General features: G+C 47.5%; 2 protein-coding genes across 10 annotated transcripts in view; one reads left to right on the top strand and one right to left on the bottom strand.

Moving 5' to 3' along the window:
- Positions 1-18,192, bottom strand: part of ANKRD13A (ankyrin repeat domain 13A) — a 93,075-nt gene extending 74,883 nt beyond the window's left edge. The window contains exons 1-2 of one of the 2 annotated variants that reach the window (XM_033954903.1): positions 17,486-18,192; positions 258-396 (exon numbers count right to left, since the gene is read on the bottom strand). In XM_033954903.1, coding sequence (XP_033810794.1) covers positions 258-396; positions 17,486-17,626 — 280 coding nt within the window. In that variant the 5' untranslated portion in view covers positions 17,627-18,192. The remainder of the gene's footprint in view (positions 1-257; positions 397-17,485) is intronic. The other variant, XM_033954904.1, reaches the window with a different exon arrangement.
- A 220-nt stretch (positions 18,193-18,412) lies between these two features.
- GIT2 (GIT ArfGAP 2) overlaps positions 18,413-23,801 on the top strand; it is a 133,559-nt gene continuing 128,170 nt past the window's right edge. For all 8 annotated transcript variants that reach the window (XM_033954902.1, XM_033954894.1, XM_033954900.1 and 5 more), the window contains exon 1: positions 18,413-18,789. In XM_033954902.1, the coding sequence (XP_033810793.1) occupies positions 18,738-18,789 (52 nt within the window). In that variant the 5' untranslated portion in view covers positions 18,413-18,737. The remainder of the gene's footprint in view (positions 18,790-23,801) is intronic.

Below are 23,801 nucleotides of genomic sequence, written 5' to 3'. Positions count from 1 at the left end.
GGGAGCAGTGACTTCCTGTGACGTAAATTTGGGGGCAGAGCCTGTGCACGAAAAACCGCAAACAACGAAACCGCGAATACAGAGGGGGAAGTGTACAGCGGTATACAAATAAAATGTTATGTTATGTTTCCAAATGAATACTGCATTGCACACCAGGAGCTGAGCCACACTGCAAAGTATAACTTACAGAACCAGCTATAGCCAGCTAAAAGTGGTACAGTTAAGTCTGCAAAAAATAAATCAAAACTAGTGCTTACCTGTCCATCCCTGTAGATTTTCTCGTGTGACATTGGCCTTGTGTCTCAGCAGGACTCGCACAGACTCTAAGTGACCCAAGGAAACAGCAAGGTGTAAGGGAGTCCGGCCTCGGGGGTCCAGTTCTTCAATGTTCTGTTGCTTAATGAACAAAAAGTAATTAATTAAACTCTGCAAGAGGAATACACAGCACCTAGCCTCTGCTCCAGAGTAATGCAGAACTGCTTAGAAGGTCCCCATTTCACAAAGAACCAACTAACCTGAGGCCCTGGTCGCACAAGACTAAAGCAGAACTACAAATCCCAAAAGACTCTGGGAAGAGTGCCTACTTAACCGATCCAGACCATATTTGGGATCCAAGATACAATTCATTTAGTGATGAAGACCTGGGAATTATGACTGCAAAGATCAGTGTTGATTTCTCCCATGTTAGTCACACACAAGAGTTCAATGTCTCTAAAGCTTTGTTTCGATACTAACCCACCATGCTACAAGACCAATATTCAAATCAATATACATACGCACACATAGAATACAGGGAAGAAATGGAGCACACATCTATTGCCAAACCATCAAAATACACAACATATAGCTAAATTAAGGGCTCCTTTTTTCAAGCTGCGCTAGAGATTTTTAGCGAATGCTGGCGCAGTAAATGCTCCAATACTCATACAATTCCTATGAATATTGGAGCACTTACGTCGCCAGCCCACACTAAAAACCTCTAGCGCAGTTTGATAAAAGGAGGGGGGTAAATACATTCATACATATCTTATTTATTTTCTAGCTTCTACCAGACAGGTGAAAGCTTAGTAAAAGGAGCCCTATGTTTATCACACTATATATATATATATATATGGCAGATGTATTATATATATACTCAAGCGTAGCATGGCTAACATAGCATGGCAGACATTGTATTATACATGGTGAACATAATATTTTATATATATAATATTCAAGAAACGTTTTCAACTTGTCTAGAGCAGTAGTCTTAAACTCGTGGCCATATGCGGCCCGCCAGGTACTATTTTGTGGCCCAAGGTCTGTACTACTGCTGTCTGTACTAGTGCTGCCCGCTCTTTGGAGCGTCCTCTGGCTTCCCCCCTGGCCTCCCGCTCTTACTTTCAGATAATTACTGCAGCCTGCAGAGAAGATTGCTGGTGCTGTAGCAATCCTTGCAGGCTGCCGTCATCTTCAGCAGCACGTTCCCTCTGCCGCATTCCTGCCCCTGATGTCAGAGGAGGGGCGGGACCGTGGCAGAGGGAACGTGCTGTGGGGGCCAATGGCAGCCTGCAAAGAACGCCCCCCCCCAACACCAGCATTCCTCTCTGCAGGCTGCGGTAATTAACTGAAACTAAGACCAGGAGGCTAGGGGGGAAGCTGGAGGACGCTTCAAAGAAGGGGGGGAACATACAGGCCTTTGGGGGGAGAGGAAGATTTATAAACTGTAAAGAGTTTTATCTCATGCAAAATTGTAATTTCTTTAATAAGACATTAACTATTTTTTCTGCGGCCTTCCAAGTACCTACAAATCCAAAATGTGGCCCTGCAAAGGGTTTGAGTTTGAGACCACTGCTCTAGAGCAACTTCTCCTCTGATATATCCGGGCAGTGAATTCCATAATTGTAGGCGCTGCTACTGAAAATATTTCTGCTCGTCTCGTGCCAATAACTTTCAGAGATAGTACAGAAAAAAAGATTTTGGTCAGTAGACCGCAGAGTTCTCGATGGAGTGTAAGGAATCAGTAACTTGTCTAAGAAAGGAGGAAGATTAGCTTGGCGGATCTTATATAATAATTTTTTTATTAACATTTCAACAAAGAATACAGACCAAAGTGGGCCACACATGTGTGTTCTTCACAGTGGCCCTAGGTACAGCACAAGTCCCAACTGTCCCTCCCCCCTTCCACACAGCATTTGGCAGATCTTAAATGCGAGTCCACTTCTTTTTTGCTACTATTACTGGAAGTGACCTTAGGCACCTCCATAGTTGCGATTCACATCAAAGATAGGCACCGGAAATGTAGGCCTACATTTCTTGTCCCTATCTTCGCTGTGGCCACAATTCTCGAAATGGCGCCGTTGCGCAATCGACATCCTATCAGCACTGCTTTTTTAGGTGGCCGCCAGGAACGGTGCCGTTGAGAGAATCTGGCCTTCGGCGCATACTCATTCTGATAGTGCATGCGAAGCACCTACGTAGGTTGTTCCATAGTTTCTTCAATCTGAAATTATTACTCATTCAATAGATTTGTCTAATTCAGTCCCAAACTTCCAGCTGAAATGCAACTGGCCTCTACAGTGTAATCTCATTATAACGGACTTCAAGGGACCTGGCAAAACAGTCCGTTATAACCAGAGTCCATTATATCCAGAGTTGCATTTTTTTTAAAACTTTATTTAGGTCCACTTGAAAACAACGTACAATCAATGAACAACAGTCACTGCACAAGCATATCAGCAACATCAAGAGCAAAACTCAGCAAAACATTGGTATGGCACGAAATGATTGCAAAACCAGAACACTAAAAGATGTTCAAAAGCATTATGTCATACTGTACTGGAAAGAAAAGCAATCTGTCATTTTCTTCTGGGCTGCATTTTGATACTATATCACTGGCACGCCATGCGCCTTGTAGGCGGAGCCTGCATGTCCGTTATAGCCGAAGAAAACTACAGCTAAAAGCGGCTCTGGGGGCCAAATTGGTTGTCCGTTATATCCGAAAGTCTGTCATATGCGAATACGCTATATGCGATGATTTTCTGTATGTTTATAATGGCACACGGCCGGGACAAGCGGACCCCATCCACTATAAGTGAGATTCCGTTATAAGCGAGTCCGTTATAACGAGATTATACTGTACTTACTAGGTTAAAAAATAAAGAAGAAAAAAAAAAGCAATTTCAAAAACCTATGTATTAATTTTCCAAACCAACAGGATACATCAGTATAGCCATCAGCTTATAATATAAAGGTAAAGAAACAATTTAACAATCATCCCTGCCTAGGCTCTTCAAAAAAAAATTAAAAAAAAGGGGAGGCAAAAATAAAGAAGGATCAATGTATCAATAATGTAATTAGCAAAAAATCTCAGATGTGAAAACCAACAATAGTTGAACAAAACACTTTCACAATGATAGAATGCACTGTATCAGATGGTATATTAACAACAAAGCACAAGCCAGAAGACCATTTCTAAGGAAGGAAAAAGCCTCAGACAGGAGCCCTCCCACCTCCACAATGGTGGAATAGCGGTGGTAGAGCGTTCACTTCACTGGCTTAAAAACCTCCTTTGAATGAACCGTGCTTTGTTAAATTTGACTTTAAAAATATATTGTGAGATAGATGACAAAATTCAACTTATCTTCTGGCTTGTGCTTTGTAGTTATTAATATACCATCTGATACAGATCAATAATGTAATTAACCATCCCTTTTTACAAAACTGTAGTGCGGTTTTTAGTACCAGCTGCGGTGGTAACAGCTCAGACACTCAAAGGAATTCTGTGAATGTCGGAGCTGTTACCACCACCGCTAGCACTAAGAACCACGCTACAGTTTTGTAAAAAGGGGGTGGGGTAAATAAACAGATAGCACAGTTACTTACCGTAACAGGTGTTATCCAGGGACAGCAGGCAGATATTCTTAACGCATGGGTGACGTCACCGACGGAGCCCTCGGTACGGACCTTTTTAACTAGAAGTTTCTAGTTGGCCGCACCGCGCGTGCGCGAGTGCCTTCCCGCCCGACGGAGGAGTGCGTGGTCCCCAGTTAGGATAAGCCAGCTAAGAAGCCAACCCGGGGAGGTGGGTGGGACGTAAGAATATCTGCCTGCTGTCCCTGGATAACACCTGTTACGGTAAGTAACTGTGCTTTATCCCAGGACAAGCAGGCAGCATATTCTTAACGCATGGGTGACCTCCAAGCTAACAAAGAGGGAGGAGGGATGGTTGGCCATTAGGAAAATAAATTTTGTAACACAGATTGGCCGAAGTGTCCATCCCGTCTGGAGAAGGCATCCAGACAGTAGTGAGTAGTGAACGTGTGAACTGAGGACCAAGTGGCCGCCTTGCAGATTTCCTCGATGGGCGTGGAGCGGAGGAAAGCCACAGAAGCAGCCATAGCTCGGACTCTGTGTGCCGTGACAGCACCTTCCAGTGACAGACCGGCCCGAGCATAGCAGAACGCAATACAGGCAGCAAGCCAATTGGAAAGCGTTCGTTTGGAGACAGGATGACCCATACGGTTAGGGTCGAAAGACAAAAAAAGCTGAGGAGAGGAGCGGTGAGCCCTGGTACGGTCAAGATAGTAGGCTAGGGCACGCTTACAATCCAGCGTGTGCAGCGCCTGTTCCCCAGGATGGGAATGGGGCTTAGGGAAAAAGACAGGCAACACAATGGACTGGTTGAGGTGAAAAGCTGAGACCACCTTAGGAAGAAATTTAGGATGGGTGCGCAGGACCACCTTGTCATGGTGAAAAACAGTGAAAGGTGGATCAGCGACCAGTGCATGCAGCTCACTAACCCTCCTGGCAGAGGTGATGGCAATCAGGAAAAGCACCTTCCAGGTAAGGAATTTGAGCGAAGTTGAGGCAAGAGGCTCAAAAGGAGGTTTCATGAGAGCTGATAAAACCACATTCAGGTCCCAGACGACAGGAGGAGGCTTCAGAGGTGGTTTGACATTGAAGAGACCTCTCATGAACCGGGAAACCAGAGGATGAGCCGTGAGGGGTTTTCCGAGGATAGGCTCGTGAAATGCAGTGATGGCACTGAGGTGGACTCTGATGGAGGTAGATTTGAGACCAGCATTGGACAGAGAGAGCAAATAGTCCAGTACAGATTCCACCGCCAAAGAGGTGGGATCCTGATGATGCCGCAGACACCAGGAGGAGAACCTGGTCCACTTCTGATGGTAACATTGGAGGGTGGCCGGTTTCCTGGAGGCGTCCAAAATGAGACGGACAGGCTGAGATAGATTCTCTGGAGAGGTCAGCCCGAGAGAAACCAAGCTGTCAGGTGGAGCGAAGACAGATTGGGATGTAGTAGAGATTGATGCTGCTGTGTAAGTAGAGTAGGAAACACAGGAAGAGGAATGGGCTCCCTGGAGCTGAGTTGGAGCAGGAGGGAGAACCAGTGTTGTCGTGGCCATCGAGGGGCGATGAGAATCATGGTGGCCCTGTCCCTGCGGAGCTTGAACAAGGTCCGCAACATCAGAGGAAGTGGAGGGAAGGCATACAGGAACCGATCCTTCCAATCGAGCAGGAATGCATCTGGTGCCAGACGATGAGGAGAGAAGAGTCTTGAACAGAATTGGGGCAGCTGATGATTGTGAGGTGCTGCAAAGAGGTCCACCTGCGGAGTGCCCCATCGAGCAAAGATGGAGTGGAGTGTTGGAGGATCCAGTGTCCACTCGTGAGGTTGAAGTATGCGGCTGAGATTGTCGGCCAGGGAGTTCTGTTCGCCCTGGATATAGACCGCCTTGAGGAAAAGATTGCGGGCCGTGGCCCAGGTCCAGATGCGTAGGGCCTCGAGGCAAAGGAGGCGAGATCCGGTGCCGCCTTGTTTGTTTATGTAGTACATGGCGACTTGATTGTCTGTGCACAGGAGAAGAACCTGGGGGCAGAGAAGATGCTGGAACGCTTTGAGAGCGTAGAACATGGCTCTGAGTTCCAGGAAATTGATGTGATGCTGACGCTCTTGTGGGGTCCAAAGACCCTGGGTGCGTAGATCCCCTAGATGGGCTCCCCACGCATAGGGGGAGGCATCTGTGGTGATGGTCATGGAGTGAGGGGGCAGATGAAAGAGTAGACCCCTGGAAAGATTTGAGGAGTTCAACCACCATTGGAGAGATTGCTGAAGAGATGATGTCACAGAGATGGGATGAGAAAGAAGATCCGTCGTTTGTGACCATTGGTTGGCGAGAGTCCATTGAGGTGTCCGGAGATGGAAGCGTGCCAGAGGAAGGACATGAACTGTCGATGCCATGTGGCCCAGGAGGACCATCATTTGTCGGGCAGGAATGGTGGGATGCATGAGGACCTGACGACAGAGATGGAGCAGGGTCCACTGACGATCGGAGGGAAGAAAAGCCCTCATTAGAGTGGTGTCCAGAACAGCTCCGATGAATTGAAGTCGCTGGGTGGGAAGCAGATGCGACTTGGGGTAGTTGATCTCGAACCCCAAGAGATGGAGGAGAGAGATGGTGTGATGAGTAGCCTGTAGCACAAGTTGAGGCGACGGTGCTTTCACCAACCAATCGTCCAAGTAGGGGAACACTTGGAGGTTGTGAGACCGGAGGAAGGCCGCTACCACTATCAGGCACTTGGTGAATACCCTGGGAGATGAGGCGAGGCCAAAGGGAAGCACCTTGTACTGATAGTGATGGTGGTGTACCTGGAAACGCAGGTAGCGGCGAGAAGTCTGATTGATGGAGATGTGAGTGTAGGCCTCCTTGAGGTCCAGGGAACATAGCCAGTCGTGTTGAGAGAGAAGAGGGTAGAGCGTGGCAAGGGAAAGCATTCTGAACTTCTCCTTGACGAGGTGTTTGTTGAGGTTCCTGAGATCGAGAATGGGACGGAGGTCTCCTGTCTTTTTGGGTACCAGGAAGTAGCGGGAGTAGAATCCCTGACCCCTTTGTTCTGGAGGGACCTCTTCGATGGCATTGAGAAGAAGGAGGGATTGAACCTCCCTCAGGAGGAGGGGGATTTGAGATGAATGAGAAGCAGACTCTACGGGAGGGTTGTCCGGTGGAAGAGTCTGGAAGTTGAGAGAGTAGCCGTGGTGGATGATGTTGAGGACCCACTGGTCCGATGTGATGACCTCCCAATGGCTGGAGAAAATGGTGAGACGACCTCCGATTGGTTGTGGAAGAGGTAGCGAAGGTGGAAGACTGGCTATGCCCTGGAGAGAAGAGTCAAAAGGGCTGAGACGGCTTAGCAGAAGGCAGAGGCTTGTTAGGTTGAGTGGATTGAGAACGTGCCTGCGCCTGGTGATGTTGCTGCCGTGGCCGCCGAGACTGTTGGGAAGGCGGGTTGAGTGGTCTGGCTGAGAATCTGCGCTGGTATGAGGTTTGAGGCCTGTAAGGACGTGTAGGCGGAGCCTTCTTTTTTGGTTTAATCAGGGTGTCCCACCTAGTTTCATGCGCAGAGAGTTTTTGGGTGGTGGAATCCAGGGACTCTCCAAACAGTTCATCCCCAAGACAAGGGGCGTTGGCTAGACGATCTTGGTGATTAATGTCCAAGTCTGAGACTCTCAGCCAGGCCAGGCGGCGCATGGCTACAGCCATGGCAGAGGCACGGGAGGTAAGCTCGAAGGAATCATATATCGAGCGGACCAGGAACTTTCTCAATTGGAGGAGACCAGAGATTTGTTGCTGAAAAAGTGGGATCTTCCTCTCTGGGAGATACTTCTGGAGGGCTGACAACTGCTGGACCAAGTGTTTCATGTAGAATGAAAAATGGAAGGAATAGTTGTTCGCCCTGTTGGCCAACATGGCATTCTGATAGAGCCTCTTGCCAAACTTGTCCATGGTTTTACCCTCTCTGCCAGGAGGGGTGGAGGCATAGACACTGGAGCCCTGAGTCTTCTTTAAGGTGGATTCAACCAGGAGGGACTCATGGGGAAGTTGTGACTTATCGAATCCTGGAATAGGGATAACCCTATAAAGGTTATCTAACTTGCGTGGGGCCCCAGGTACTGTAAGGGGGTTTTCCCAATTTTTATAGAAAGTCTCCCGTAGGATGTCATGCACGGGTAGTTTAAAAAACTCCTTGGGAGGTTGCTCAAAATCCAGAGCCTCTAGAAAGGCTTGGGATTTCTTGGAGTCTGATTCCAGAGGGAGGGATAGGGCGGCAGACATCTCCCTGAGAAACTTTGAGAAGGAGGATTGCTCAGGCCTGGAGGTGGCATCAGGAGCTGAGGGATCCTCATCAGAGGAGGAGAGATCTTCCTCGGTACCGGGGGGAGACTCTTCCCACAAGTCTGGGTCCCGGACCTCCGGGTGTGCATGACGCGACACCGGGGTGGAAGGGTCGGTATGGTGAGTCTTGGACAAAGATTTCCCAGAGCGTACCGAAACGGTACCGGGGGAAGAGGACCGGCGTCGGTCCCGGTCCCGGGAAGAATGGTGCTCCGCTCGGTCCCGAGGAGGATCCGCAGTGGCATGTTGGGCCGAGAGAATCGGCATGGAGGTATTAATAGGTACCGATGGGGTGGACACCGGTGGCTCGGTACGGGGCTCGGGCCGGTCTGGTACCGGAAGGAGCAGTGCCAGGATAGTAGGCAACAGTTGCTCGAGCTGACGTTTCAGCTGGTCTTGCAGTTGACCCTGGAGGATGGCCGCAATTCGGTCATCCAGGGGAGGCACCGGAACCGCTTTCTTTTTCTTCGGTTCCTTAGGTGCCGCTCTACGTCCCGGCGATGAGGAGGCCGATGATGAGGCACTCACCGAAATCGGGACGGAGCGCTTTCGGGCTCGGCTCGAGGCCGGCAGGGTCGGTGTCGCCACTGTGGCTGGTGGGCGCTCGAGGGAAGGGGTAGGCTTCTTAGCCGGCTTACCTTGCGCCAGCGGCGCCGATGTGGGGTCGGGCGTCGTCGAAGCCGACGGTGCCGATTTCTGTGGTACCGCTGTCGAAGTCGAGGATTCCATGGTCGACCCGGTGCCGAACAACAGATCTTGTTGGATTTTTCGGTTTTTAAGCGTCCGCTTTTTAAGAGTGGCACAGCGGGTGCAGGAGTCCGCCCGATGCTCTGGCCCCAAACACTGTAAACACCAATTGTGTGGGTCAGTGAGGGAGATCGGGCGTGCACACCGCTGGCACTTCTTGAAACCGACCTGCGGGGGCATGAAGGGGAAAACAGCCTCCGCAAAATCGAATCCCGAGGCCTGGATAATGGCAACAGGCCCCGCCGGGGCAAAACGAAAAAAGATAGAAAAAATCAAAGTTTTTTTTTTTTTTTGCAACTAAAAGAAAAGAAACCCGAAGGTGAATACAAATAAAATAAGAAAAAATTCGCGAGCGGGAAGGCAAAAAAGTGAGTTCAACGGCCGTTGAAAAACACACGCGTCTTCTTCGCTCCGCGGAAACGAAAAAACTGGGGACCACGCACTCCTCCGTCGGGCGGGAAGGCACTCGCGCACGCGCGGTGCGGCCAACTAGAAACTTCTAGTTAAAAAGGTCCGTACCGAGGGCTCCGTCGGTGACGTCACCCATGCGTTAAGAATATGCTGCCTGCTTGTCCTGGGATAAACATTGAGCCGATTAAGAAAAAGGAGGGCTGGGGCTGGAACTTGTGGGCGTACAGCACTCTGCCAGACTGTAGCGGAATTTTATTGCATTAAGGATGGGTGATGTGCTGAATGTGATTGCTCCGATTAATTTTTACTTTTGAATTACTTTCTGTTTAGATTATTATTACATGCCACCTTAGTAATCTTTGTTAAAATGTGGATTATCAAATCTGTAATGAAACAAACAATTGTACAAGAAGATGCCACCTAAAGTGATTACCCCTTAAATCAGGGGTGCACAACTCCAGCCTTCGAAAGCCGAATCCAGTCGGGTTTTCGGGATTTCCCCAGTGAATTTGCATGAGATCTGTTTGCCAGCACTGCTTCCATTGTATGCATATTGATCTCATGCATATTCATTGAGGAAATCCTGAAAACCTGGCCCGGCGAGGGCCGAAGTTTGTGCACCCCTGCCTTAAACAAAAGCGCAACGTAAACCGAAACACCCTTCCCTGACCTCCACCCCATCCCCAGAAACAACCGAGTAAGATATACAAAAGCAGCAATGAGAGCAGAGGAAGGAAATCAAAGAGGCAAAGATCAGCCTTCGATCAACAGTCTTGCGAGGCTGCCGCGAGAATTCATGGCAGTCATATTCTACTATGGAGACTGCACAGGCAAGAGCACAAAAAGGGGAAAAGGAATGGGACTTGTATACTACTTTTTTGTGGTTACACATTCAAAGCGATGGGCGATGGGAGAATTAAGTAACTTGCCTAGGGACACAAGGAGAAGCGCTGGGATTTGATCCTGTAACTTCAGGGTACTGAGGCAGCAGCTCTAACACTAGGCCACGCCTCACCTCCATAGTGAGTAACTCAAAAGGGGGGTATGCCTAAGGGAAGGGCATTGGCGGATCAGGGCCTTCTGCTAATTTGGGTGCAGTGTTATAGAATACTGGGGATTATGCAAGCCAGGATTTACACCAGGTTTCAGGATCACTTCTGCCCCAGCTCACCACTGGACTGTCAGGGTCTTAAGGTATGCCTAGGGGGGGGGGGGGGGGACGGACTGGGGCAGGCTGATTTGTTGGTTGCAGAGCTGGCATGAAGGTCACTGCAGGGAAGGGAGGGATCAGTCGCTCATGCTCTGACTTCCCGCGCCAGTGGACCACCAGGGCAGTACGGTAGACCTGCAGAGGGTCTGGGGTGGGGGCGGCTGGATGGGACTTGAATATAAACCGAGACCCCCATTTTTAGGCCCCAGAATTTCAATTTATAATCGCGTATATATGGTAATGCAAAAGCACTTGGTGCCTCATATTTAGGAGGTGGTGAGTGGTCCCATGTTACTTCCACATTAGTTGGGGCCGACTTCAGTAAAAGGCATCAAAAATTAGGAAGGAAAGTATTAGCGCTAAGCATTATTCTGTAAAGGGCGCTCCAGAATGAAAGCTCTTTGCAGATTCACACATAGTGCCATTTCTCCGGGTATGAGGAACCTGATGTAAATCCTAGCATGCAAGGTGGGTGGGAATTCCCAGTGTTCTATAACACTGTGCCCAAATTATCTGAAGGCCCCTGACCCTCCTGTGCCCCTCCCATGGGCATACACTCTTTTGTGTTGCTCGATATGAGATTTGGGCAGCCAGTGTTATAGAATCGTGTGTAGGCAGATGCGTATGCAAGTTCTAATTGGGGTCAATTAACAGCAATAATTGGGAAGAATAACCCAAATCACAGTTACCGAATGCTAGGGTCCAACTTGGGGGTTAGTGCCCAAGAAAAGGATCTGGGTGTCGTTTATTTATTTAGATTTTTATCCCGTTCTCCCAGTAGCTCAGAACGGTCTACAGGTAAACATACACAATGGAGAGTAATTAGACAAATAAGAAGTACTATAGGTTAAGTGTTTGGACATACAGGACTGCGAAGTAGTTAAATACAGGGAGTATACCGCAAATTAAGAGAAGAGTTTAAGTATAAGTAGTTTAGTTTAGTATCAGTCGTTTAGTTTGGTATGAGTAGTTTAGTTTAGTACAAGTTATTTGAGTTTAGATACAATTTATCCGAGTACAGACTAAGAGTGGACTATAAAGAAATTTAGGCAGAAGATTAGAATGGAGAAAGAAGGGTAGAGGTGGGGTTTAAGGGGGTTGGGTGTAGACTGAGGGTGACCTTTAGTTGAAGAGGAGGGTCTTTACCATTTTACGGAATGTCAATAGTGAGTTCTGTTGTCTGAGTTGAGGGGGGAGTTGGTTCCAGAGATGTGGAATGAAGTGGCTGTAGGATCGTTTGCGGGCAGTTTCTGAGAGGAGGGACCTTCCAGGGGGAATGCGTAGGCGTATTTCCGATTTTGAGCGGAGGGTGCGAGTGGGTGTGTAGATGGGAAGCTTGGATTTTATGTAGGAGGGGGTGGTGGTATAAATTCTTTTGTGGGCTATTGCTAGGGCCTTGAAAGCACAGCGCTGGCTAATTGGGAGCCAGTGTTTAGCGCGGAGTGCTGGGGAGACAGGATCATGGTAGTTGAGGTTGTGTAGGAGGCATCGTTGTAGACAATACGATGAAATTTTCCGCCCAATGTGTGGCAACGGCCAAAAAAGCAAACAAGATGCTAGGAAGTATTTAAAAAGCGATGGTTAACAAGACTAAGAATGCCTCTGTATCGCTCCAATGGTGCGGCCTCACCTGGAGTATAGTGTTCAATTCTGTTTTCCTTATCTCAAGAAAGATATAGTGGTGCTAGAAAAGGCTCAAAGAAGAGCAACCAAGATGGTAAAGGGGCTCCTCTCATTTGAGGAAAGACTAAAACAGTTAGGGCTCTTAAGCTTGGTAAAGAGACGACTGAGGGGAGATATGAATGAAGTCTGCAAACTCCTGAGTGGAGAAGAACGGGTACAAGTGGATCGATTTTTCACTCCGTCAAAAATTACAAAGACTAAGGGACACTCGACGAAGCTACAGGGAAATACTTTTTAAAACCAAGTGCAGGAAAATTTTTTTCACTCAGAGAATAGTTAAGCTCTGGAATGCGTTGCCAGAGGATGTGGTAAGAGCAGATAGCGTAGCTGGTTTTAAGAAAGGTTTGGACAATTTCCTAGAGGAAAAGTCCATAGTCTGTTATTGAGAAATACAAGGGGGATGCCTCTGCTTGCCCTGGATCGGTAGCATGGAATGTTGCTACTCTTTGGGTTTGGGCCAGGTATTAGTGACCTGCATTGGCCACTGTGAGAATGGGCTACTGGGCTTGATGGACCATTGGTCTGACCCAGTAAGGCTATTCTTATGTTCTTATGTGAGCCAAGTATAGGACAATTGATGAAGTTAGCTATGAGGAATTATGACATCACAAACTCAGCTCTGGAAGGTTGCTCTCATTGGGGTTCCAAAATCTTGCTATTCCTTAGGATTCTGTATGGAATGTTGCTACTCTTTGGGTTTGGGCCAGGTACTAGTGACTTGGATTGGCCACCATGAGAACGGGCTACTGGGCTTGATGGACCATTGGTCTGACCCAGTAAGGCTATTCTTATGTTCTTCTTACTATTGATTAATAAAACTCTCTCTCCCTTTTACAAAATTGCAGAAGCGGTTTTTAGCGCAGGCCAGCGTGCTGAATGCTCGACAAAGCTCCCAACCCTCATAGAGCTCCTATGGAGCAGCGCAGAGCATTCAGCGAACCAGCCTGCGCTAAAATCCGTTTCCACGGTTTTGTAAAAGGGGGTGTGGGGTACGTTGTATGTTTTAAAGACACACCCATGGCTATTCAGTGGCCGGTTCATTCAGTTTGCATAATAATGGCTCACTGTACAACACCTTTGATTGTAGTTAAGTTTGCACAGGTGTCCCTCTGAAGTCTGCAGCCGAAGCATCAAGTTTCAAGCATCAAGTTTATTTAAAATTTGATTGATCGCCCAATTATAAATTCTGGGTGATGCACAATTCTAAAAAACAGTTTACAACAATATACAGGGGAACAAAAAGTTCATATAGCAAATACATGACTTTCAAAACAGATGGGACCAATAGGGTAGATGGGATAGAAATGCAATAATTAAAGGCAAATGAGACAATCAAGGGAAATTACAAAAGGAGGGGTTTTTGGTTTTGTTTTGTTGTTTTTATAATGTCTAGCAGTTAAATGGATCTTTAAAAAGAAAGCATTTTATCTGACTCTTTAAATCTGTCAATGTTTCTTTCTTCCCTTAAATAGATTGGCAAGGAATTCCATAATTGAGGGGCCACAACAGCTTTAAGTGATGGAACGGTTAGCAAACGTTGGTCATTAGACCGAAGTGTTCTAGTAGAGGCGTAGGGAATTAGAATCCTGTCGATGAAAGCTGGGGACTTATAGATGTTGAATCAGAGCTTGAGTGGAAACAAAAGTGCAGCGTACGCAATATACAGTAAATTACAGCTTGGTTTTATTTTTTTTACTTGGCTACCAAATGCTCATCTTGTCTAGACGTAATAGGACAGGGCAGGAAGGTCAGGTATTCATGGCAGCTATAGCTCTCAATTTTGTGTACATTCATTGACATTCCTTAAAAGGGAACCTACAAAATAGTCACCTAAAAATGATGCTTTTTATTAGCCAATAAATATTTTGAAATTTAAGCATTCGAGATTATTTAGGGGGGAATTTATCTTAGGACGCTACCATGTTAGTGCACACTAACTGTATTAGCATGTGCTAAACACTATAGACAACCATGGGAATATAATGGGCGACTTTAACATTTAGGGGTCCTTTTATTAAGGTGCGCTAACCGATTTAGTGCACGCTAAATGCTAAGATGCCCACAGGATATAATGGGTGCCTTAGCAGTTAGCGCACCTTAATAAAAGAACCCCTTAGTGCGCGCTAATGCAGTAGTGCCTTTGGATGATTTCCCCCCTTAACATCTCTATTTCTGACATTAATGAGAACCTTTGTCGAAAGTGAGAAAAGAAGCAGTTCTTGTACCTGGTGTCAGGTCAAAACCGTGGAAGACAAAGGCGCGCGCCGACAACTGAGCGCAGCGCGGAGGCGCGCGCCAAAGAAAATAACTGTTTTTAGGGGCTCCGACGGGGGTGTGTTTTTATATAGATCGCGCTGCGTTGTGGGGGCATTGTGGGGGGTTTGGGGGGTTATAACCCCCCACATTTTACTGAAAACTTCACTTTTTCCCTAAAAACAGGGAAAAAGTAAAGTTTACAGTATAATGAGGGGGGTTACAACCCCCAAACCACCCACAACGCCGCCGCGATCTGTATTAAGTAAAGTGGGGGGCTCCCTAACAAAACCGCCTGTCGGAGCCCCTAAAAACTGTCTTCGGCGCGTGCCTCCATCTTGCGCTCAGTTGACGGCGCGCGCCTTTGTCTTCCGTGGTTTTGTCTATGAACCCTTGTGCCTAAATACTTTTTAAAAAATTGATGATAAATGGTATCCTTATACTGTATATTTACATTTTGAATCTGCAGATGCAATTGAAGTTCTGGTGCTTCAACCCCGATGAAGAGTGTTGAAACATGGATTCATGTTGGGAGAAGTGGCCATAATAACGGAAAGAAGATAAGTACTATTTATATTATAAAATGTTTCAAATGAGATAAGTAAGAATTTGATAAAGTACAATAAACCAGGGATCAATGAAGAATCTGGCTAGACTATGAGTGAGAAACTCTGCTCATTTAACCGTCTAAGGATTCACTAAATAAACAATTTAAGAACATAAGAATTGCCATACTGGGACAGAATGAAGGACCATCAAGCCCAGTATCCTGTTTCCATCAGTGGCCAACCCAGATCTTAAGTACCTAGCTAGATCCTAAGTAGTAAAAAAGATTTTATGATGCTTATCCTAAGAATAAACATGGATTTCCACAAGCTATCTCAATAATTGGGGTTACCGCTATTACTGGCACTAAAAACCACACTACGGTTTTGTAAAGTGTGTGTGTGGGGGGGGGGGGGGGGCTTAGTTATCACAGATTAGTTTCTATCCCAACTAGTTTTTTGCCTAAATGGAGCATGAGTAAGGCGCATAGTTACTTGCATAAAATTACAGAATACTATACTTTGTGTGTATTTTTTGCTTTACCAATCCAGGACTAAGTATTTACACCAGCTCTAAGGCTGGTGTAAATGGTCACACCTAAATTATACACACATTACCACGTTAGTATTCTATAAAGTAAAAGCGGTGCCTGCTTTCTTTTACAGAATAGGCTCTGGTTAGGGGGGGGGGGTCTAAAAATCACACTTCTTTATAGAATTGCAGGAAGGGCTCCTGCATTAACTGGGCCCATTTACAAAGCTGCAGTAATGATTCTTCTGCAGCAAATGCACCAAAGCCCACAGGAACTGAACGGGCTTCAGTGCATTTGCCACAGGAGACTCGCTACCGCGGATTTGTAAAAGGGGCCTTAACTATGTACTAAGGCCTGTACTCTGTAAATAGCACCTTAAATTAGACGCCAGTAGGCGTCTTACCAGTGCCTAACTTAAGCTGAATACGCTGTTTAAACAAAGCATCTTAAAATGAAAAATATAGGTGCCTACCTTATAAAACGGCACCTGCAACACCTACAGTGGTATTAGGTGTCATAAAGCGGCTCCGTAGGCGCGATTCACTTAACAAAAAGTATGTGGCGAAAATGTAGACCTTGAAAACCCTGGCCTATATTCCCTGCGACTACCTTTTCCGAAACCGCAATTATATAAACGGCGCCGTTGCGTGACTGCACACAATCAGCAGCCGTCTTTGAGGTGGCCGCCAACAACTGTGCCATTTACAGAACCCAGGCCTAACTGGTTAGCACAGAAACACCTAATTTCCAACCCTGACCTGCCCCCTAAAAAATATTTCAATCCCCCAATAAATTACTACGCAGTTAACACACATGCCAAAAATAACACGGAATGATTTAGTGCATTCCACATTAGGTTGTTTTTTGTTTTTTGGGGGGGGGGTGCCTCAGGCACAGGTTAGCACCTAATTTAGCTCTTAGTAAAATAATCCCTTAGATTGCAAGCCCTCTGGGGACAGGAAGATACCTAATTGCAGCTGAATTAATTAACCATGACTGTGACTGAGTTCAAAGAAGCGTGGGATGAACACAGAAGATTTAGAATCAGAAAATAATATTAAAGATTGAACTAGGCCAGTTACTGGGCAGACTTGTACGGTCTGTGTCTGTGCATGGCCGTTTGGTGGAGGATGGGCAGGGGAGGGCTTCAATGGCTGGGTGTAGATGGGCTGGAGTAAGTCTTAACAGAGATTTCGGCAGTTGAAACCCAAGCACAGTACCGGGTAAAGCTTTGGATTCTCGCCCAGAAATAGCTAAGAAGAAAAAAAAATAAATTTAAATTGAATCAGGTTGGGCAGACTGGATGGACCATTCGGGTCTTTATCTGCCGTCATCTACTATGTTACTATGTTTAACCATAGAGTTGCCAGTGAAAAGGTGTCAGCTAAATCCAAATGAAAAAAGTATGCACGATTATTTTAAAAACAAACCCACAAATATATCTTTAAATGCCTGATCCCCTACATTTTTTTAAAACACCCCCCCCCCCCCACCTCCTGTACATTTGGAGAATAACTGGAGCAGTGAATTAAGCCAGGCTAACTTGCTCATGCAAAACTGAGCACTGGGCTAATATGAAGCCGCGCTAGCGGGTTTAGCGCGCGCGACTCTTCATCACGCGCTAACCCCCGCGTTGGCCAAAAAAACTACCGCCTGCTCAAGGCAGGTGTTAGCGGCTAGCGCGGCCGGCGGTTTAACGCACGCTAAACCGCTAGCACGGCTTGATAAAAGGAGCCCTAAGTGTGATTTCGAGAAAGCAATAGGACACATCAGCCCCACATTTCCTCAGCCTTTATCCGGACAGATGTCAACCTCTGGCACCTGGGAATGTGCATGTTTAACGGGAACTCTCGCAAAGCCTCCTCCTCCCCCGACCCCCTTTTCACTAGAGATGAGGGGAAAATAACCGGCCGTCTCTTCTCCACATACCTCGGCGGCCAGCTCTTTCTCCAGACTCCTGTGGTCGTTGTTCCAAACCAGCGCATGGAGGGGGAACTTGCTCTTGTGGTCAGCCGAGGAGCACATGGCGGCAGGGGGGCTGGGACATGGAAAGCCCGCGCTCTCCCCCATCCCCGGTGCAGCTCTGCCGCTTCCCCCCCGTCCCTGAGGAGCCCAGACAAAAGGGAAAGCGAAATTAGAGTTTCCGCAGAACTTTTTCAAAACAGGGAAGTAACAGGCGAGAATCCGGACTCGGAGGAGGGGGGGTGGGGGATAAACCTCGCGTCTCACCCACGTCGCAAAAAAAGAGTCGCTTTTATTTCACGCGAAAGCTACGGTATTCCTAGAGTCTGCTGGAGAGTCTCCCGCTTGATACTTTGTTTCTTTTCGGGGTTATTCGCTGATAGTTGCTAGGCGCAAGATGTGGTTCCCCCCTCTTTTTCATCACGGTGGTCGATTCCATCGTTGGGACCCGTCTATTTCCATGTTCGTTGTGGGGGATCATTCATTTTAAGAAAACAAAACAGTGTTTTGCTAAATATGATCCTGCTGACGTAAAAAACAACAACAACGTGTCAATAAAAACAAATGTTTTTGTTAACCAGTCAAGAACTGTTTTCTGGTCCAACTGCCTGCCGTAAGCAGCTCAGTGTAGGCTTTTACGCCATTATTTGCCCCCCCCCCCCTACCCGCCTCTAATGCCCCGATCGTGACAGCTGTCAACGTAAACGCTTTGGAGAATCGCTCAGCGTTTCCAGTCGACGCGCAGGCGGTGGGGGAGGGGATTGCGCGCGAGTGGAGAGACAACTTCTAGAGTTGCCGGAAACTAGCGTTCCAAGCCTCGCTCTGACTTCAGGCCTGTGAAAGCAGAGCGAGGTTTGAGACGCGAAGCTCCGTCTCCGGCTGAGCCGTCCTGGAGCTCAGCGAGGCTGGCCGGACTGGCAGTCGGCGTGGGGGGAGGGGCGGCTTGGCGCCTGCGCGCGAGCTCGCTATGTCCGGGAGTCGGCGGTGGGTTAGTTCTGCCTTTTGCTCTTCGTCTTTTTTTTTTTTTTTTTCTGCGCCTTCGACTCGCGGCGCTAAATGAAAAGCAGAAGAGCAGAGCCTGAAGCCGCGCGTCGGTGTAGAGGAGCAGTAGCAGCTTCGCCGCGCCCCGGCGCTCCACACAGACGGAACAGCTGAAGTGGCTGAGAGAGCGGCTGCCTCCCGTGTCCCCTCCCCCCCCCCATCCCGGGGGCGGCAAACCATGTCGAGGCGGCAGCGGAGTAACGAGGTGTGCGCCGACTGCAGCGTGCCAGGTAAGAAGGGGCGGTTGTCACTCAGTTGCACCCCCTCCCCCACCCCTCTCGAAACTGTTCGGTAGGCTCGTGCTAGGCGAGAGGGGGTTGCGTTTTATTTTTGCATTTCTGGTTAATTGAAGACTTAGGACGTGGATGCTGCGGGGGAACAGCTGCGGTTTTGCACCCCTCCCCCCCCCCCTGGCTGCAGTTGGCAGATGTGTGCAACCTGCTGCCTTCCTGTCACCGCTCTATGGGGGTGGCACTTAGCTTGGTGTCTATTTTTTCTGGTTCTCTGATCGGAGCAGTTTCCTCTTTTACCCTAGCTAAAGTTCTTCTCCCCCTCCCCCCCCAGCTTGGGGGCAGAGCGTGGGAGAACTTGCAGCCCTTTGCGCTCACTCCCATAAACCGGGGAACAAGTTGTTTTGCTCCAAGCTACAGCAGAGGCATGTATACAAAGAGAGCAAGACGCCTGTCACTCCCCATGGCGAGAATAACTTAAAAAGAAAGTCTTTTGTGAGAGAGGGGTAACACAGTGATCTTATAAGCTTGCTTTCCCTTTGGAAGTAGTCTGGGGTTTTGGGGTTTTTTTTAAGACATATTGGGGCCCACAGCAGAAATTTGGAAAGGGGACCCCCAAAACCTACCTGTAGACTGCATGTGCTGCCTTTGGTTTTTGGTAGGCTTTGGAGGTCCCTCATAGCATGGGGGGATTAAGGTGGTTTCTGTGTTTGCACTTCCTACTCCCCCTATAAATTTGCCCCCCGGAGCTGATTGGGAAAAGCTCTTGAGTTTTAATTTATGTGTTAGAATCAAACCTACGTTTTGAGTTAACTCTAAAAAAACATCTTAGAAATGGATAGGAGCTGTGTCTCTTTCTTTTTTTTTATATGTATATTTATAGATTTTCAACAGGAAGAAAATTAAGGAAGTTGCAGTTTGTAATGAATTAAGAATGAAACCATGGTAGTGCAATTTTGAATATTTGTTTTGCCACATTAATGTTCCTAGGAAGTCAAGTGAAATATGAGGTTTTCATGCAGACTTTATGCACCTAGAATGGCAAGTAGGAGGGCTTTCCTAGATCTCCATTAGTCTAGTGATCATATTGACTAAAAATTGTCAAAATGCAGATGTTTTATTTGGGTCAATATTCAAATCGATTTAGCTGGGCAGTAGAGGCTCTTGCCTAGTGAAATCACACTAGCTGGCCCAAGAGCAGATATTTGGCAGCAATTGTCTGGGCAGAGTTGCTGAAAATCTGCTATTGGTACTGGAGCACTCCAGGGGAGGAGCTGAGTTTTCTAGGCACCACTGATTATTCGGTGCTGGTGCCCAGTAGTGTGTGTTTGTGTAGGGGGGGGGAGGTTGGCAGCTGTCCTCCCTTGGCACCTCTCTGACCCCTTGTCATGCCTTCCCTCCAACACCAAGCGCCCCCCGATCTCCCTGACCCCTCCCACAAAATCCTGGTGGGCGAGGGTGTGTGTTAGGATCAGACCTCGTCCCAGCTCAAGAATCCTCCACCCTTGACACCGCACACCCTGTACCTTTTGTCAAAAATCAGGCAGGAGGGATGCCCACTCCCTCCTGTCTTGAAGGGACACCTCTTCAAAATGGCGGTCCTTCTCCCTCCCGGTGCATGCTGGATGCACTGGAAGGGGCCTAAAGTCCTGATTGGCTCAGGCACCTAAGGCTCCTCCTCGTGCATCACCAGCATGCATTGGGAGGGACATAAGGCCCTGATTGGCTCAGACCTGATTTTCGGTGAAAGGTACGGTGGAGAGTTCTTGAGCTGGAGGGGGGTCTGATCCAAAAAAAACCCCAGCCCACTAGACTACTATATGGGAGGGGTCGGTGAACCGAAGGCGGGGGGTGCTTTGTGTCGGGTGGGGGGGGATGTCAGGTGATCCTGGTTTTGGTAGCAGGGGAAGGGGTGCGGAAGTGCGCCTCCACCCCGGGTGCCCCCTCTACCCTTGCTACGCCACTGCTGTGCCCAGATAGCTAACTGGACATTTTGGACTACATAAAAGGCATTCATATGTCCAGTTAGGTTATGTAGGTATAGTGCTGAATATCAGCCGTATTTAAATAGCTTCCAGGTGTTGCCAAATACTCAGATATTGAGTGCTGATGCCAAGCTAGACTTGGTCTTAATTTAGCCAGCGGCGATTAAAGAATAATGGCCCCAGTTGTCTCAATTGCTGACTTTGAATTACAGTGCATATAAGATGCAAAAATAGTTTTTATCTCCACAAGGAGACAATGACATCTGGCTGAAATCTGTATTATATCGTTTGAGTAACTTTCTTTGGTGCTGTACTTGCAATACACATTTGTGCTATGCAGGTAAAATCAAAACCATGCCTAGAGTTTCAAATGTGTACAAGTTCTTTAGCCATGGTCTTCACCTATGTTTCTTCTAAGCTGAACATGTGAGCAATTGTTCATTCATTCTAAGAGTGTCACTCACAGATATTACATGGTTGCTCACAAAAAGACTTGCATATCTGTAAAATTGTTGGTTTTTAGAACTTGTTGCTCACACACACAAAAAAAAATTTAAAACTTGTTGCTCGCATTAGAAAAAATTTTGCATTTTCCTGGCCAATCCTTAGATGGAGCATTGGTCTTGACCAGGAGTGCTCAAAAGGTCGGTCGCGATCGACCAGTAGATTGCGAAGGCAATGTGAGTCGATCACGGAGCCTATTCCGGACTCCATGATAGTCGTGTTGCCTTTGCGTTCTACCTGCTTCCCGATGCGGTAAGGACGCAGAAGCGCCGGGCCGAACAGCCTTCCTCACCTGACGTCAATTCTGATGTCAGAGAAGAAGTTCTGGGCCAGCCAGGCTGGCCCTGAACTTCCTCTCCGATGTTAGAATTGACGTCAGGTGGAGAAGGCTGCTCTGCCTGGCGCTCCTGCGTCCTCTGGCATTGGGAAGCAGGGAGAGCAGAACTTGGTGGCGGTGGCTTGGGGGCCTGTTCCCCGATGGCAGTGGCTTGGGGGAGGGCAAGGAGAAAGAAAGAAAGGGGGGCAGGCAGGGAAACAGAAAGAAAGGGGGGCATGGAGAGAGATGCAGAAAGGGGGCATGGAGAGAGAAAGACAAAGAAAGAAAGAAAGGGGATGGGGCAGGGAGAGAGGAAGAAAAAATTGGGGGAGGGAATGAGGTCTGGAGGAGAGGAAGCATACAGGAGGCTGAAAAAAGGGAAGAAATATTGGATGCACAGTCAGAAAAAGAGACTCATGAAATCACCAGACAACAAAGGTAGGAAAAAATTTATTTTCAATTTAGTGATCAAAATGTGTCCGTTTTGAGAATTTATATCTGCTGTCTATATTTTGCACTGTGGCCCTCTTTTACTAAACCGCAATAGTAGATTTTACCAACGAGGGCGATCTCAATGTAGAGTATTCCCATAATGTGGAGGCACGCTTAGGAGGAGGTCTTGCCGAGGCCGGCAGGAGTACTCATGCTGGGTTGGCCAGAGACTCCAAGGACGGCTTCTTTGGCAGCTGAGCTGAACCTGATGGAGGAAAAGGAGACTTACCCGAGTCCGAGGTCTTCGAAGCTGGAGCTGCCGAGGCCTTCGAAGTCAAGGGAGACTTGCTCGGGACCGAGGTCTTTGAGGTCGAGGCCGAGACCAGGGTCGAGGATTTCTCTGCTGGTGGGACCATGTTGAAGAGTTCCACAATCTTGGTCCGCCGTCGACGAAGAGCCCAAGGCTGAAGGGTGGCACAATGAGGGCAAGAGTCCGTAGGGTGGTCAACACCCAGGCAAAGGATACACCAACGGTGCGGGTCTGTGATGGAGATCATCCCGACCGCACTGCGTGCACTTCTTGAACCCGGTAAGAGGCCGGGACATAAGGCAGGAAGGAACGCCACGGCCACTGCGAGGCCGGGTCAAGGAAAAAACCGGGGGGGTCCCCCTGTTGCGAACGAAGAAGTAAAACAAAAAATTTTTTTTGTTTGTTTTTGTTTTCGTTTAGGAAAATAATAAAAGACGCGGGGCACAGCGACTTTCGAAGAAAAACAATAAAAGAAGCCGCAGTGCAAGAAAGGCACTTAGAATCGCAGAGAAGAGAGACGGCGCTTTTCTGGCTCCGCGGAAAACTTAAGAACTGAGGACCACGTTGAGGAGATGTGCCCTCTAGCTGAGCGGGAAGGCACACGCATGCGCGATGCAGCACTAGCAAACTTTAAGATCTTCAATCATCAAGTTTGCTTGAAAAGCTATCCGCGACGGGGCTCCGTGGATGACGTCACCCACATGTAGAGAATATCTGTCTGCTGTCCCTGGATAACACCTGTTACGGTAAGTAACTGTGTGCTTTTTAGCACAGGGAACCTATGAGTATCAAGAACAACGCAGGGCATTCAGCCCAGCTCCCTGCGCTAAAAACTACTATCACGGTTTAGTAAAAAGGGAAGGGGTATATTTGTCTATTTTTGTATAGTTGTTACTAAGGTGACATTGCATAAAGTAATCTGCCTTGACCTCTTTGAAAAAACTCCGGAATTTAAATAATTAACATTTTGTCTGCGTATAGTGTGCTTTTTATTTTTAAAATTTTTTTATTGTTGGTAGATAATTTTGACTTGGTCATTTTAAAAGTAGCTCGCAAGCCCAAACACTGTGGGAACCCGTGGTCTTGACTATACCTGGCTTGCACAACTGACCCAAATTATTCTGTCAGATTTCATAAATAAGGTACAAGAACAGTGACCAAAAGTAAAACCAAAATAAAAGCAATTTATTAGACTTCATTTAGAAGAAATAGGCCATTGTCTTTCACTGTACTTTAATAAATTGCATTTATTTTGGTTTTAGTTTAGCATTCTGTTCGGTTAAATCCAGTGGTATTGAAGGCTTCATATATTAAACCTGGATGCAAAGAAGCACGCACAAGGCCCAAAGCCTTAACGTGTGGTTTTTGAATGCTGGAAGTTTAACTTGTGGTCTGAAGAGCAGTAAAAATTTTAGCTCGGTTGTGTGTGTCAGTTCTTTATGCCATCTTAAAATACCCACAGCTT

The sequence above is a fragment of the Geotrypetes seraphini genome, chromosome 8, assembly GCF_902459505.1.
Source record: "Geotrypetes seraphini chromosome 8, aGeoSer1.1, whole genome shotgun sequence".
Taxonomy (NCBI): Eukaryota; Metazoa; Chordata; class Amphibia; order Gymnophiona; family Dermophiidae; genus Geotrypetes; species Geotrypetes seraphini.
Note: the sequence above shows the minus strand (reverse complement) of the source record. Positions and strands in the feature narration are given on the sequence as shown.